Source organism: Acanthopagrus latus, chromosome 24 (assembly GCF_904848185.1).
Source record: "Acanthopagrus latus isolate v.2019 chromosome 24, fAcaLat1.1, whole genome shotgun sequence".
NCBI lineage: Eukaryota > Metazoa > Chordata > Actinopteri > Spariformes > Sparidae > Acanthopagrus > Acanthopagrus latus.
Genome location: NC_051062.1, coordinates 6,704,865 through 6,719,025, shown reverse-complemented (window position 1 = coordinate 6,719,025; position 14,161 = coordinate 6,704,865). Strand labels below are relative to the sequence as shown.

The 14,161-nt window shown below is 42.5% G+C and overlaps 2 protein-coding genes across 6 annotated transcripts in view; one reads left to right on the top strand and one right to left on the bottom strand.

Moving 5' to 3' along the window:
- Window positions 1–14,161, top strand: part of LOC119015479 (metalloreductase STEAP3-like) — a 154,378-nt gene that overhangs the window by 131,268 nt on the left and 8,949 nt on the right. For 3 of the 5 annotated variants that reach the window (XM_037091508.1, XM_037091506.1, XM_037091505.1), the window contains 2 exons: window positions 2,487–2,657; window positions 14,070–14,133. The gene's annotated coding sequence lies outside the window, so the exon portion shown is untranslated. The remainder of the gene's footprint in view (window positions 1–2,486; window positions 2,658–14,069; window positions 14,134–14,161) is intronic. The other 2 variants (XM_037091511.1, XM_037091507.1) reach the window with 1 other exon arrangement.
- LOC119015488 (complement C1q-like protein 2) lies at window positions 6,356–8,981 on the bottom strand. Its single transcript, XM_037091529.1, has 2 exons — window positions 8,085–8,981; window positions 6,356–7,196 (listed from the first exon to the last, which is right to left on the bottom strand). Exons 1-2 carry the CDS (start codon window positions 8,682–8,684, stop codon window positions 7,017–7,019), a joined length of 780 nt encoding a protein of 259 aa, XP_036947424.1. The 5' UTR covers window positions 8,685–8,981; the 3' UTR covers window positions 6,356–7,016.

Here is a 14,161-nt window from a genome sequence, read left to right as displayed (position 1 = left end):
GTGAAGGAAGTGTTCAGATCCTTAACTGCTGAATGCCAAAAGACTGTCACTTAACAGATAGATGAAGCCAAGATGTTTTGTATTCCTTGTCTGAAAAGGACTTTAGTTCGCATGGAATGATGAATGAGAAATAATCTAATACTAGGATACAGTAGCCTACAATTTATTGTGTCTATTGTGGGCAATATTTACGAATTTGTGTTAAAAAAATTCAAACATTAACAGAATGTGATTAAATAGCAGTTTTGACTTCTTTTCATCTTTTCTCTGTCACTTAATGTGATAATACTAAATGTATTGCATGGGAAGGCTGACATGGAAAACAGGGTAACTAAATCTCAGGGTTAGAAAAAATAAAAGGTCCTTTCTCCTGCTGTCCCAAAAAGTAAGACTCCCCTCTTATCAGCAAAAAGAAACAATACATACATTGACCCTATGTGGACCCTGCCTGCCACTCTACCTAATCATTTATATACAGTCCCTAAAAACTCAATCTATTTGATATACAAATGATCACATAAAAGTAAATGTAGCAGACATTCAGACTGTCTGTGCCATCGTACACAGTTACATCTTTCATGCTGCGGCTCCTCAGTTTAGCCTCTTTCTTTAGTTTTCCTGTGATGACATCCTCCCCTCCTGGCTGTGTTTTGTGTCAGCACACCAGCTTGAGACTCAGACAAAAGAAGAAGATAAGAAGAAGGTGTCAATTTTAGAGTAAGAGTTCTCAGATCAGGCATCCAACCTCTTTGTGGGTCCCTGCAGAAGTCCCTTTTTTATATTTTGCTCATGCCGGGCTGGCATTTGCATCTGAGGCATGAACATGGATCAATCAATCCAGGGAGAAAATCAGCGGAGTGAAAGAATGAGGAGAGGTTTTAAAAATGTCCCAATGATTGGCTGCCTGCGCAGAGAGCTTGTCGGCTGCGATTTCTCACGTCGATTCGACAATCAGGCAGGAATCACGCGAGGCGGACTGCTATTTGCTGCCGGAGACGAACATTTGGGAAGCAAGTTGGTATGTTTTGGCACTGCGAGCTCTATTATTACATTAGACTGGGAGTTTAATCAGAAGATCTGAGTTTACTGCCATGTAGAACAAACAGACACGCACATAAAACCTGGCGGAGCAAACCTGGCAACACACGCCGTTGCTACTCCAGTATGATGCCTGTTGCTCGGCTGCCTGTCAGGCTGAATTGCCCTGGACACAATATGTGTGTGTTTTGTGTTTGAGTTTGTGTGTGTGTGTGTGTGTGTGTGTGTGTGTGTGTGTGTGTGTGTGTGTAAGAGAGAAAGAGAGAGAGAGAGAGTGAGAGAGAGAGAGAGACTCCTTGTCCCACTTATCTCATCCATCAGAGAATTTCACTACTCTGTCTGTCACTCAGCAATCCCTCACTGTCACCCAGACTAGGGGGATGGAGCAGCCTGATCATCTATCGTGCTCTTGTGTGTGTGTGTGTGTGGATGTGTGTGTGTGTGTGTGTGTGTGTGTGTGTGTGTGTGTGTGTGTGTGTGTGTGTGTGTGAGAGAGAGAGCATCCGTCTGGCAGCCCGTGACACGTACTGCTGTTGATGTCTCAGTTGGTGTCAGCAGCTCCACTTTTCATCCTAAATGTGTCTGCAGTGGGGGCCGAGAGCCTTTACAAGGCCATCAAGCTTTGATCATTAAACAGTTTGAAAGCTCGTCGCTGGTGACATCATCCCTTCACATTTTCAAAAACCTCGACCGGTAACCAACCTTAGTCATCTCAGAACATTCACCGTCCCTTCGAGCAGTTCATTTGTTCTCTTGTCATGTGTTCCTGGTGATGAGACCTTCTGTCTCGTCTGCTTTGAACAAATGTGATTTAATTTTCTTGCCTTAGTTTTCAGTGTTTCTTTCTCAGACGTGGAATGCCTGTCAGCATTCTGATAAAGGTTGGATCACCTGAGACAATGATGGAGATTAATCCAAGGTCTGTTTGGTTATGACCTGGTATCAGTAAAAGAAGTGATGGCAAAATATGTTTCTGCAAAACCATATGTAAGTTACAATGCTTCTTTAGCTTCAATTTTTAATGTTTCTCCTCGATTCTCCTTGATTCTGACAATGCTGTGTTCACGCTCTGGTTAGATTAGGACACGAAAACCACTTGTTTAGGGTTGGGGAAAACTGAAGACATTTCACTTGTCATCCAAGAGTCTTCTTCAGTTCTCTTCTCTAGTTAGAAACTGAAACAAGTTCAGTTGCCGACAATACATGTTAAACTGTTTTGTCTTAAATGATCTGAATTAGTTGCCACAAAAACAGCTGGACATTTCCCTATGATCTGGTCAAAGATACCCAGTGGTCTGACACGTACACATGCTGAAAAGCAGACACTTGAGGAGTGGTGTTCCTCATGCCCCTGTTGTTCCTGGTGTTCCTCCTTGTCCTCATATTCCTGGTGTTCCTGACTGCTATCACAGCGTTTTCACTGTTTTTTTGTGTGTTCTTTGTTCTAGGGTTTGCCTGCTTCCATCATTCTATCTAAGAACAATCTCAGAATCCATCAGCTGACGATGATGATGACGATAATGAATCAACTTCTGGGGGCAACAGGCCAACATTTCGGGGCTTCCGATGTAGCCAGCAGATATCCGGATAACGGTTAACTGGCCCAATACCTCTGTTCAGTAAGTAACTTGAGACACGAGAATGGATATAAGACAACATTTCGGCTAAGCCCTATTAACAGATACGTGCATGCAGATTCAGATAAAGAGATGATTAAAAGCTAAATCATCATCAGAGGATAGCCAGTATGGGTGCTGAGATTACTCAGACAATAAATCGAACCTTGTTTGCTCTCTTTGGATGGTTTATGCAACCAAGAACCACTCAAACATTACTGGACAATGCCTGGACTACAAATAGAAACTACAAGGCTCTCATATTCTGGCATCTGTTATGAGCGGTCGCTCTTAGAGTAATCGTGAATGTGTTCTCATGTAAGGCTGAGCTTTTTCCATTTATGCACATAAACTGTACCATTTTCATCAGGGAAATGGGGACAACTGTCTCCCTGTTCTGTTGCTCGGTTTGGGTTTTTTTCTCTCTGTTGAGCAGCTCCAGGATAACGCAGCCCCATCTGAGCAGGATAGAGTCAGTTTGTCGAGCGCAGCAAAATGGAGCCAACACCTTAATGGAGGTTTATCTAACCAGACATGCTAATATTTGTTTTCCCATGATTTCCATTTAAATTGACAGGAGTGGTGTGTAAACAGCTGTTTTGTGTGTGTGTGTGCGTTCCTGAGGGGATCAGGAAAAAAAACACACACAAAAAAACAACAAATCAAAACACACACAAAAACAGCCATCATCTTAATGAAGGCTTACAGCAATATTTGAGTCTGGTACAGCGTTCGCAAATCTCAATACAAGTTAATTAAAAGTGAAACACGGAAGCTGGCAGCCACCACCTTCGGCCCGGTTTTATATGTGAGATTATCAGAAGAGACGTGTGCGGCATGTTGTTTACGTGTCCTCAACACATCTCATACAAGCTAACAGTCTGCGCTCTGCCGCTATTTTGCTGTCCTTCAAAAATAAATGCATTTAAAGGGGCGCTCTGTAGTTTTGGAGAAGAAATTCAAACTCATAATATTAATGAGGTAATGATACAAACTCAGAAATATTTTTTTCTTTCCCTAACTGAATAAACAAGCTGTTCTTGGAAGAAATGAAGGTCCCAGAACAGAGTTGGAAGCTAGAGAGGTGGCAGGGTCCGCCACATATGGTATGAAATGTAATTGTCCTGATCAAAAACTGCACAGTACACCTTCAAGTTGCAGACGTGTTGCTGAAACAATTATTTTCCTTAATCTAAAAGTTACTCCCTGAATTAATCTATGAATTACTTCCTCTATAAACAGCTCTACACTAGAATAAAAAAACATCTGGTGTACTTAATACAATAAAAATGTGAGGATTTCAGCGTAACCTTTTCGAACGGGAACACAAAATGAGCAAAATGGTGTCTAGACGGAGTAAAATGTCTGCGAGCTATGGTGGAGCGAGGACATTCAGAGAGGCACCTGGAACCTGTGAGCTCTGACCAGAGTCTGTAGGCTACAGGGCAATGCAACACGTTCAGACAAGGCAGCCCGCAGAACCAAATGTGAACGGACAAATTGCTCGCTGAAACGCATCGCTCTGACATTAGGGTTAAACAAGAAACGGAAAACAACTGACCCACCAGTTGTTCCCCGGTGAGAACTTGCTTACAGCAGCGTCTTCTTCAGAATGAGTCTCCTCCTGCCCCGAGGAAGGGGCGAGTGTAATGTATGTGTTAAGGTGTCATTACTTGGTCAGAGAGTTTCACACAAAAACAAACATTTTGTCAAACAATATTTATTCGCATATATGAGAAGAAAATATAACTCAATGCAATATTGATGCAAGACATCCATCTCTATCTTTCATGTGAGGTTATTGGGCTGTGTTTGTTAAACACTGAACACTACTCAAAGCACCACGAATTGGCTTGCCATAGCCATCAAGATGGCCTGTATCAGGTTAAATCAGTTATTTAGCATCTTATCTAGACTGTGAAGTCCGCCATCTTTGGCACTTTCTACTGTCGTCGTCATTTCAGCGATTCATATCCTCTAAAGCAGGCCCAGCTTATCCAGTTAAGGTGCATGACGGTTGAATCATATGGGAAAGATGAACTGTGTGTGTCTTTTTAAGTTGCTCCCACACTGCAGTGGATGCAGACGATGTACTTGCTTTGGTTTAAAGAAAGAAAGAAAGACAAAACTGGGCTTTAAAGAGAGAACAAGTTATATAATTCTACAAGTGGCAATATTTGAGATACCTTGGTAAAGGCCTGGTCGCACCAGGAAGTGGCACGTCTGCGCATATTGGCAAAATATTTGGTCACAGAAGCTTAATGATGTAGTGACTAATCTGTGAGCAACTGTAGCTGGCGGCAGACCGCTAATGTGCTAGCCAGCCAGCAACATGCCAGCACTAGTTAGTCACATTCATGGTTGTATTAAGGAGAAACTGGGTATAGTAGGGTGGGCCCCCGATTGAAATAGTTTGGGTTCCTACCTATAAATATGCCCAGATCTTCAATGTAGCTCCTGCATTCGAGGCCCATAGAGCATGTGCACTTCAAACTTCCACCACCAGAGGGCTACTTTCCAGTTTAGCACTTTGCTACTTGAGTGGGAATAAAACTATTGTGCAGCTCTTCTAGACATTCTAAAACGTAATTGACAGAATTGATCTGATAGTGAAACATGTCGTTTTGCAAGGTTGTAAATTTGAAAATAAAATTGTTAGCAGCGTTTTGCAACCACTTTTCCAGTTAGCCTATGGGAAAATACACCAATTTAATGTTGCGCTAACAGGAAGAGTCATTTCCGTGTAGACAACTGGCCGTCAATTAACATTGCAGATATGTGAAACCAGCCCACTACTTTATAAATTTCTGTCATCATTTTTAGTAACTAACTCTAACTTTCAAAGCTATTTGTTTGACATTGATCTTTCAGCTGTGCTTATTTCAAGAACTGCGCTGCTTTGATATCTACCCAACAGCAACGCATTTCAAGCTAACATTAATGAAAGTTTAGTATTTTGAGAGATACTAAATAATTAAACATGCATTTTAGATGAATGAGATGAATACACTTATAACATCATGAAAAAAAGACAACTATATTGTATGTAAAATAGTGTGTGACGCATGGGTTTTCTACCAGGAAGTTATTGTAAACAAACACTGTGATCGGTTCTGTCGTTCTTTAACCTCCTCTGTGCTGCATATTGCTCTGAGGACTGCACATCATTTAATTCAGTTAAGACTTTTATTGAAAAGAGACGCAAGCTGGCAAGCTTACTAACGGTCAGGTACAAGCCTGTTAGCTTGGTCTAACATAACAATAAGGTCAAAGTTAGTCAGAAGACGTTAGTACAACTGGCCTCTTTCTCATAACTTTCTGCAAACCATATAATTTTTGTGGAGCAATTTAAACTCAAACAGAGGAGGTTAAATAGAACAGGGACATGTAACACAGCTAATTAGCTACGATAGCTTACCCCATTTTGAAAATTTGGGTTCTCTGTCCCCTAAAAGGTTTACTATGGCACAAATTCACTACAGTTGAATTCGACATTACAATCTTGCATGTAATTTCCCCACGAGATTGAAACTGAAAAATTCAAACTCAGAATTTCAATATTTACAAGATTAATGAGGTAATGATACAAACTCTTTTAAATAACTGAATAAACAAGTTGATCTCAGAGGAAAACAAGGTCCCCAGAACACTGTTTGAAGCTAGAAAGGTAGCAGGGTCCGCCACATGTAAACAAAGTAAAACTATATTAAGTTGAGTTTGTTTATTCAGTTTATTCAGTCATGAAAACAAAGACAGTGTGTTTATCTGGTGTGTTTGGTTATAAATGAGTCAATGAAGATCTTTCTGTTCTGAAAATCCAAAACTACATAGTGCACCTTTAAATACTGGTATGACCGGGCCTCAAAACCACACACTGCTGGCTAAGGTTTACTCTCAAACATTCATTTGACACCACCATTAAATTATTTTGCCATTTCAGCCTAATATATGAAACATCAATAACACACACAGTGCTTCGTAAGAACCTCTAAGACTGTAAACAGCCAGTCAGGCCTCATTTCCCCACAAACATGTTCACCTTAAATCAAAGAAACATGAGAAATAACACGCTTTCTCAGCTCGGTTCTGTTTACGGGATGTTGTGTCTGTAATTGCTGGCATGCTCTCACCACCCGGACCATTAGCTTTCCCATGGTATTATAGTCTGATGACAGTGCAGCAGCTGAACTTAACGTAAATCAAATACATATACAAAAGGTCTTTCACTAACCAAACACACAGTGGCGGGTAAGCCTGTGCATCGTAGCACCTATCTTCAAAACAGGAGAGACATATTGGACCATACACTCGAATGGAAACCGTTTTTCAGTGATGATTACTGTCCATGGATCTGCGCGTTGTTTAATCGGGGTATAAGATGAAGCCGGAGAAGGTGCTGTACTTGTTGTTGTTGCCTCCGTGAGCTTTGCCGCCGTCCAGCTTTACATAGATCTCGTCCCCAGAGTCTAAGTGCAGCACGGCGCTGTTGCTGGCGTAGTCGTAGTTCTGGTCGGCGTCCTGGGCGATGGCGCTGGCCCTCACCTGCGGGGGGGAAAAGAGACGATGGAGGTGGAAACTGAGAAGAAAAGTTCATGTGTGCCTGAGAGGCAGAGTGAAATAGCAGTGGTGCAGCCTTAAAAATAGCATTTGGTGCATGAATGGACTGAAAGTACCTGCTGTATTGATGGCTGTTTGGTAAATTAGATGTTAAAGGGACGAGACTGGGAAAATACATTTGAACTTGATTATTAATGAGGTAATAGTACAAACACAGGAATGTTGATTATTTCCATAACTGCATTAAACAAGCTGTTCTTGGAGAAAATAGGGTCTCAAGAATACTGTTTGAAACTAGAGTGGTGGCAGAGTCCGCCACATATAAAAAAACAAAAACTGTAATGTCCTTTAAGGTCAGTTTGTTTGTTAAATTTATTCAGTCATGAAAACAAAGACAGTTTGTTTATTTCGTCTGTTGAGGTAGAAAGAAAAATCATTCAATGTCTTCCCCGAAACTACATACTGCTCCTTTAATCCCACAACTACTCATTACAGAATAGTAATAAATAATAATATAAAGTTAAATTTGACACAAAGCCTCATGCAAATATGAATTTTGCGGCTTTTATTTTGAACACTGATGCTGTTCAGTCTCATTTCTGACTCCTCGTCCAGCTGAACCATTTGCGCACGAGCTTGACAGCCAAACAGAGCGCGCAGACATCTCGACTGGACCAAAAATATCTCTGACGTTACCTTCAAATCATGACACAATGTATGAATAATTACGATCTGCAGTTATATAAGAATAAACATCAAGTAACAGGCGAGTTTGTGCGCTTTTTGTGCGTAAAATCTACAGTTTAGTGATTTTGGTGTGGAGAACGATACGTTAAAGGTATAAAAACGGCACAGTTGGCGCTCTCACATTACCTGTCCGTTCTTGCACAGGTCGGCCCACATGCTCGTCCCGTCCCCTCCCCGCATCAACACATGGTAGGTGAAGAAATAGATCCCGGACACATGGCAGGTGAACTTCCCGGTGCTTGCGTCGTAGTGGTTGCCCAAGTTTGTAATCACGTCGTCAAACTTTAACACCTCGTATCCCTCGTGAGGGTTCTTCAGGCCGACGTAAAAAGCGATCCTGAAGCCGTTGGCCGTGGAGTTGGCACCGTCTGATTCACCGTTATCCCCTCCGGTAGCTCCGGTTGTGGTGGGGTAGGTGGTTTTGCCGCCACCGCGCTCACCCGGTGGCCCCCTCGGACCAGGAGGTCCTGGTTCTCCCGGCGGGCCCCTGGATCCAGGTTTACCCGGTCTCCCCGGCTCGCCACGGCTCCCTTGCGCCATCGGCGGCTGCGGATTGACACCGTTAACGTTCTGGATGACCTCCATGGCGGTGGCGCCTCCCGGTTTGGGGGTATACGGGTCACAGACCATCCGACAGGTGCCCATCATTTCGTAATAATGACCGGAGGTCTCAGGGGACCGGAGCAGTAGTAACGGGACAGCCACGGCCAGAGCCAGCAGAACCATCGCGACGGCGGTCACTAGAGAGACCACGAGCCACTTCCTCCGCGCGGTCCGGGCGCCAAAGGACGACAGAAGACCCGTGGAGCGTCTCCGGGGGGGAATTGTGACGGAGGACAGGGGGGCTTCAGGACGACTGAAAGAAAAGAGATGGAGTTAATTAAGTGCGCATCTCTCCGTCCTGCGCTTCTGTCGCTGGCTTCCAGCCTCTGGGCAGCAGCTGTGACCGGGCAGCGACTGCGCGTCCTGCCTGGATGGATAGGTGCGCGCGGACAGCTGCGGACAGCTGCAGCCAGATGTCAAAGTTAGCGATGATGAAACCGGAAAACAGGGGACAACGCTTTCAAATTAAAACAGCAGGTTACGGACGTGCAGCGTTTATAGGAAATATGTAAAAGAAAGACTTAAATAAATGCTCCGTTCCCTTCGTATTTCTAGGAATACATTATTACAACAGGATGAAACTGAACAATCTTGGAAGCTACAGGTGCAGATATTGACAGTGGGACAGAAAAACAACTAAATAATAAAAATAGTTGAAGCATTAAAAGTGTCTACCCAAAATTACCCAAACGTGAAGCTGTTAAGATGAGCCTCACCTTACACCTTTAACAGCCTCATGACAAAATAAGAATACTACTCATGCCATTTAGGATAATTCAGTATCATTCTTTTTGGAAGCAAAATATTTGGAGACACTAGGACATAAAGACAGAAGAGCAAGCAGGCTTTTATTTGTTAGATTAGTAACAGGAAGTCCTCTATTTCGGCTTGACTGACTTGATGAGAGGAGCAGCTACAGCCTGTGCGTAAAGTTTAAGTCTGCGCAATTGTTATTCAAAATGGCACTAAGTGTTTCATATGAATCAGCAAAAAGCACTTAATATTTACATATAGGGTAATATCTCAGTCTCACGCTTGGTGGCAGGGTCCGCCACATATAAACAAAGTAAAACAGGATGAAACTGTGTTGTCCTTTAAGGTCAGTTTGTTTATTCAGTCATGAAAACAAAGATAGTCTGTTTTTTTTGTTTAATTTAAGCATTTTAAAAAATCAGTCAATGGCGAGCTCTTTCCTCTGATTCAAATGTATTCCTCAAATTACGTAGTGCCCCTTTAGAAGATTACTGTCGTGGATATACAGATCTAACAAAACACTTTAATTAATCCTCCTTGATGAAAAATGAAAGGTTAAAGTCAGTTTTACTTTAAAGTTGTGACAACGGCAGCTGAACACATGAGCAAACCCTTGACTCAGACCGTGAGGGACTTTTCAAAGTCAGGACCAATGGCTGAGGGCAGCCTGGTGACATCTAGTGACCAGCTGCATTGGTCACTGCTTCACACACACATGCAGACAGTTGGGGAGCACAGAGACAAACGGGGTGGGGGGTGAGAGAGAGCGGGTAATGTATGCAGGAAACGGAGCGGAGATGTCTGACGGCTGTCGACGCCTTCAGCTCTAAGCTCCCCAGCTGCAGGGACATATTTGATGTCTTGTTTCACGAGGCGGGGAGCCACAGGCCTTGCATTTTGATTCTCCAGCAAATTAAAATTCTCGCGGCGCACGGGCAATCATTACTCTATTGCATACAGATTTGTCTTAAATGCCTCTTTAGCCTCTTCTGTTTCCATCCCAGTGAGGCCACTTATGAGCACCTCAGCTGAATAAAGACTGTTACTAATGCCTCTCATTGGTTATTTCCAAAGTGTGCAAGCTTTTGAGACACTCAATGAAGAGAGCCTCTGCTCATCGAAAATAAAAGCACCTATTGATTTTGTTCACAAGCTCAAAAATTCCCCCAAAGGACCTGAAACACTTCAAAACTGCAGGTTGGGGGCTAAGCACCTAGAATTGGAGCACAGGCCCTACATCGACAACAGAGGCTTTAGAGCTCAGGGCGACGCGGGGAAATCTTCAAAGGCCTGAGACAAGGCTTAACCGAAGCCCCCACGCCACCAGCCCCCCCGAAGCAATTTCAACTTGTGCTCAGCTCAGCCTTAACTCCCCAGAACATGGCTCCAGCTGAGCCGCTCGTGTCTGAAGGTGAGACAGAGTCATGAGCGCCGGGTCAAAAAAAAAAACAAAAAACGAAACTGGGCTTGAAATCTGAGGACGCGATGGTCCTGGCCAAGCTGGAAATGTTGTGTTCTGAATTTTCATCTGCTCCTCCCTTAAATGACAACGCAATAATCAACTAAACAAAGCCCTAAAAATAAGTATGCAGGGAACATTATGCTCCCCGACTCCTGCTACATGACTGCAGAATGACCTTTACTCAGGATTAGTACAGTGAACTGTGTCTTAAGGCTATAGTGAGCCATGCACGACACACTGTCCACATTATGCACTGCAGCTGCTGAGATTATCAGGCCCCGCGGCGCTGCCATGCTTCTAATCATGCCGCATGTTAGTGGACCGCTGCATCATACGCATGAACCATACGGTGGAGCAAATTAATCAGTCCATCAAGAGCTAAAAAAACAATGTAAACACGAAGACCATCCTAAGCGCTTCTTTTTAAGGACGCAGAGGAATATTTAAGAGGAGCAGAGCAGAAATACGCGAGGCCCAAAGAGCTCAAAGCACCGCCATGTGCAAATGAAACCGTCTTCACAAATTAAGATGACGTGCAGCACTTGGGGAGAAAATGCTTGAAAAAAAAACAAAAAAAAAACCAGGCAAATCAAGAAACACATTCACCAATTTGACAACACATATGGAGCCTAATGAATCACAGCGCGAATACAGAGAGCAAACATAATACAGACAACACCAGTGCTGGAAGAAGTATTGGGGCTCTGATGTAAAATCAGTCATACTCCTCTAGATGTCATAGTCCAGCATCCAAGTTGCTTTTCAGTAAGGTGCAATTTTTGGTTTCAAATATTCCAAAGGTGACAGAAATTATCAACAGAATGTGACATTAGAGATCTTTACCCTAGTTAGCACGCCCTGTCTCGTAGTGGCATTCTGAGCTCCCAGTACAGACTGCTAGCTGCACAGCTAACTGAGCTAACTTCTAGTGAGAAGCTGCTGTTTGCTCCTCTGGATTGACCTTTGGTAGGAGGCCAATTGTTACATACTGTGCCTTTAACAGCAAACTGCACTTAAAATTATTTTTGATACTATTTATGGTCAGAATTATTTTCTCTAATAGCCATTCAATTTATTTATATTAATCAGTGAACTCTCTATATACACTTTTATTTTGTTGCAAGTACTTATGCAGAATTGCCCTTTTGGAGCGCTATACTCTTATTATGATTACCTTTATTATTGATGCATGAATACAGTATGTAAGTAGCATTTTGATGTTGTAGATAGTTGAGAAGGAAGTCAATTTAACTACTGGATGTACTCTTGGGTCGTTTAAAATCAGCAATGCATTGTGTAAAATTAGATGATTGTGTGTTTTAATGTCAAATCCAGCTAACAAATAGTTGTGAATGTGCATGAATTCCCATTTTCTTTTGCGGATTTTATTCATATTTGCCCTAAAATCTGCTTTTAATTTGGATCTAGATTTCCCTATTAGTGTTGGATGATTGAAGTCCGCTTTGGTTTTAACACTTTGATTCTGTGACTTACAGATATTTGCCATTCACGCAGCATTAACCCGAATCTTACCAGAATTTTCTTAAGTTGTCTTTAGCTGTAGTGTGTCAAGCTCTCCGGGGGGCCACAGTAAAGACTGATGACAACCATCTGATTAATCCATGACTCGCCTAAACCCACCACACATTGACCAGAGGAAAGACTTAAATTGGTGTGATTTAAGTACAGGATGAATCATAGGTGGGACTGTTATTACATCAATGTCAGATTAGCGACACATACTGTAAAACGCCACAGGCGTTTGGCTGTAAATCTGTGCGGGTAACCTCGGCCGAGCTGCGATAACACAGCGGAGAGGTTCTGCAACCTCAGCTCCTGTCTCAACATGTGACCCTAATCCCTAATGAAGGGCACAGGGGACACCTTGAGAGCGCAGAAACAAACGTCCTCCCCCATATAACATGTTGACAGTGAAGTCCTGTCAGATGTTAACACAGCTGCACCTGTCCTCCTCGGGCTAACAGTTCATGACCATGCCATTACGACTCCACAAAGCAATCCATTTATAAACTGTAAACCATAACTAAATATGCTATTTAACATGAAAACGCTCTAACATCAGAAGTGGTGATTTTTCTGTGAAACGTAATTGGAATTAAAAGCCAGATCCTTTCAGTCTGCACACAGAAATCTGTCCCCACTGGATCAGAATAACTTAAATTGATTTGACTGGTAAGATTAAAGGATCACCACACCGGGAGACACCAGTATCGATACCTATGAATGAGAAATCTCAAAATCAGATATGTATGTCAAGGACTGTGACCTGAAGCACTGAACAAACATGAGGAGCAGTAAAAGAGAGGGCGGCATGTGTGCGCCGCGTGTGTGTACATGTTTGCGTGTGGTGACACTGATGCAGCGCTGCGAGCCAGGGGGATTCAACCTTTTGCAAGTGGCAAAGGCAGACATGATGAAGTCGTGGTGACAGTGTGTAACCTACGGTCGGATGTCTTTTTAACATGGTTTTGCTGCTGCTTTGCTTTTTTCTTTTTTTTTTTTTTCCAATCCCGAGGCCAGTTTGATCAAAAAAACACCAAATCAGCAGTAGCAGATGGAGAGAAGGGGGAAAACACGATTAACATTCATAATGCGACGATATGAAAAATTACTACGTTGTTGTTCTTTTCATTGTTAAACAGAATACCAGAAGGTTTGAGAAATATGACTAAACCACCAAGAAGACCAAGACTTTACAGTAATATTACCATCTGTCTGCAGCGCCTTGAGCTAAATACTAATGTTAGTGTACTGACAGTGACAATGTTAACATGTTGCTGTGACATGTTTAGAAGGTGTTATTGTTACCATTTTCACCATTTCAGTTTAGCATTGTAGCATGCTAACAGTGGCTAACTGGCACTAAAAACAAAGCACAGGCTGATGGGAATGTCAATTATTTAGCTGTATTTTTATTTAAGACAAAGTAAGAGGCACTTTGAAATTTCAACTTGATGAGTTATGTAGTTGAAAAGACATTATTCTTTTTAGTAGTGGCGGAGTCCGCCAATCCTTAACATCTCTCAGCAGTGCTTTGACGTTACTGCTAATGTCAGAATGCTAACATGTTAGTTTGCCATGCTTATAAGGTACAATGTGTTTTTTGTTTTTTTTGGGTTTTTTTTTGCCATATTTGCCATTTCAGTGTTGTGTGTTAGCATGGTTACAGCCACTAGCTAATTAGCAATAAACACAAATCTGAGGCTGATGGTAATGCTGTTTATTCTTTGTGTATCCTTTATCTCAATTGTCTGCGGGCCTTTTTTCAACAGTGTCGATGAAAAACAACGAATGAATGAAACTACCCAAGACGCAATAAAAGTCCACAACCCAGAGGTTGGGAGCCCTTGATTTATACCTTATA

Excerpts from the sequence above, each read along its gene's own strand:
- LOC119015488 (XM_037091529.1), bottom strand. The coding sequence starts at position 8,684 with ATGGTTCTGCTGGCTCTGGCCGTGGCTGTCCCGTTACTACTGCTCCGG. Across the intron at positions 7,197-8,084 it reads ACCTGTGCAAGAACGGACAG|GTGAGGGCCAGCGCCATCGC; the intron begins GTAATGTGAGAG and ends TCCCCCCCGCAG.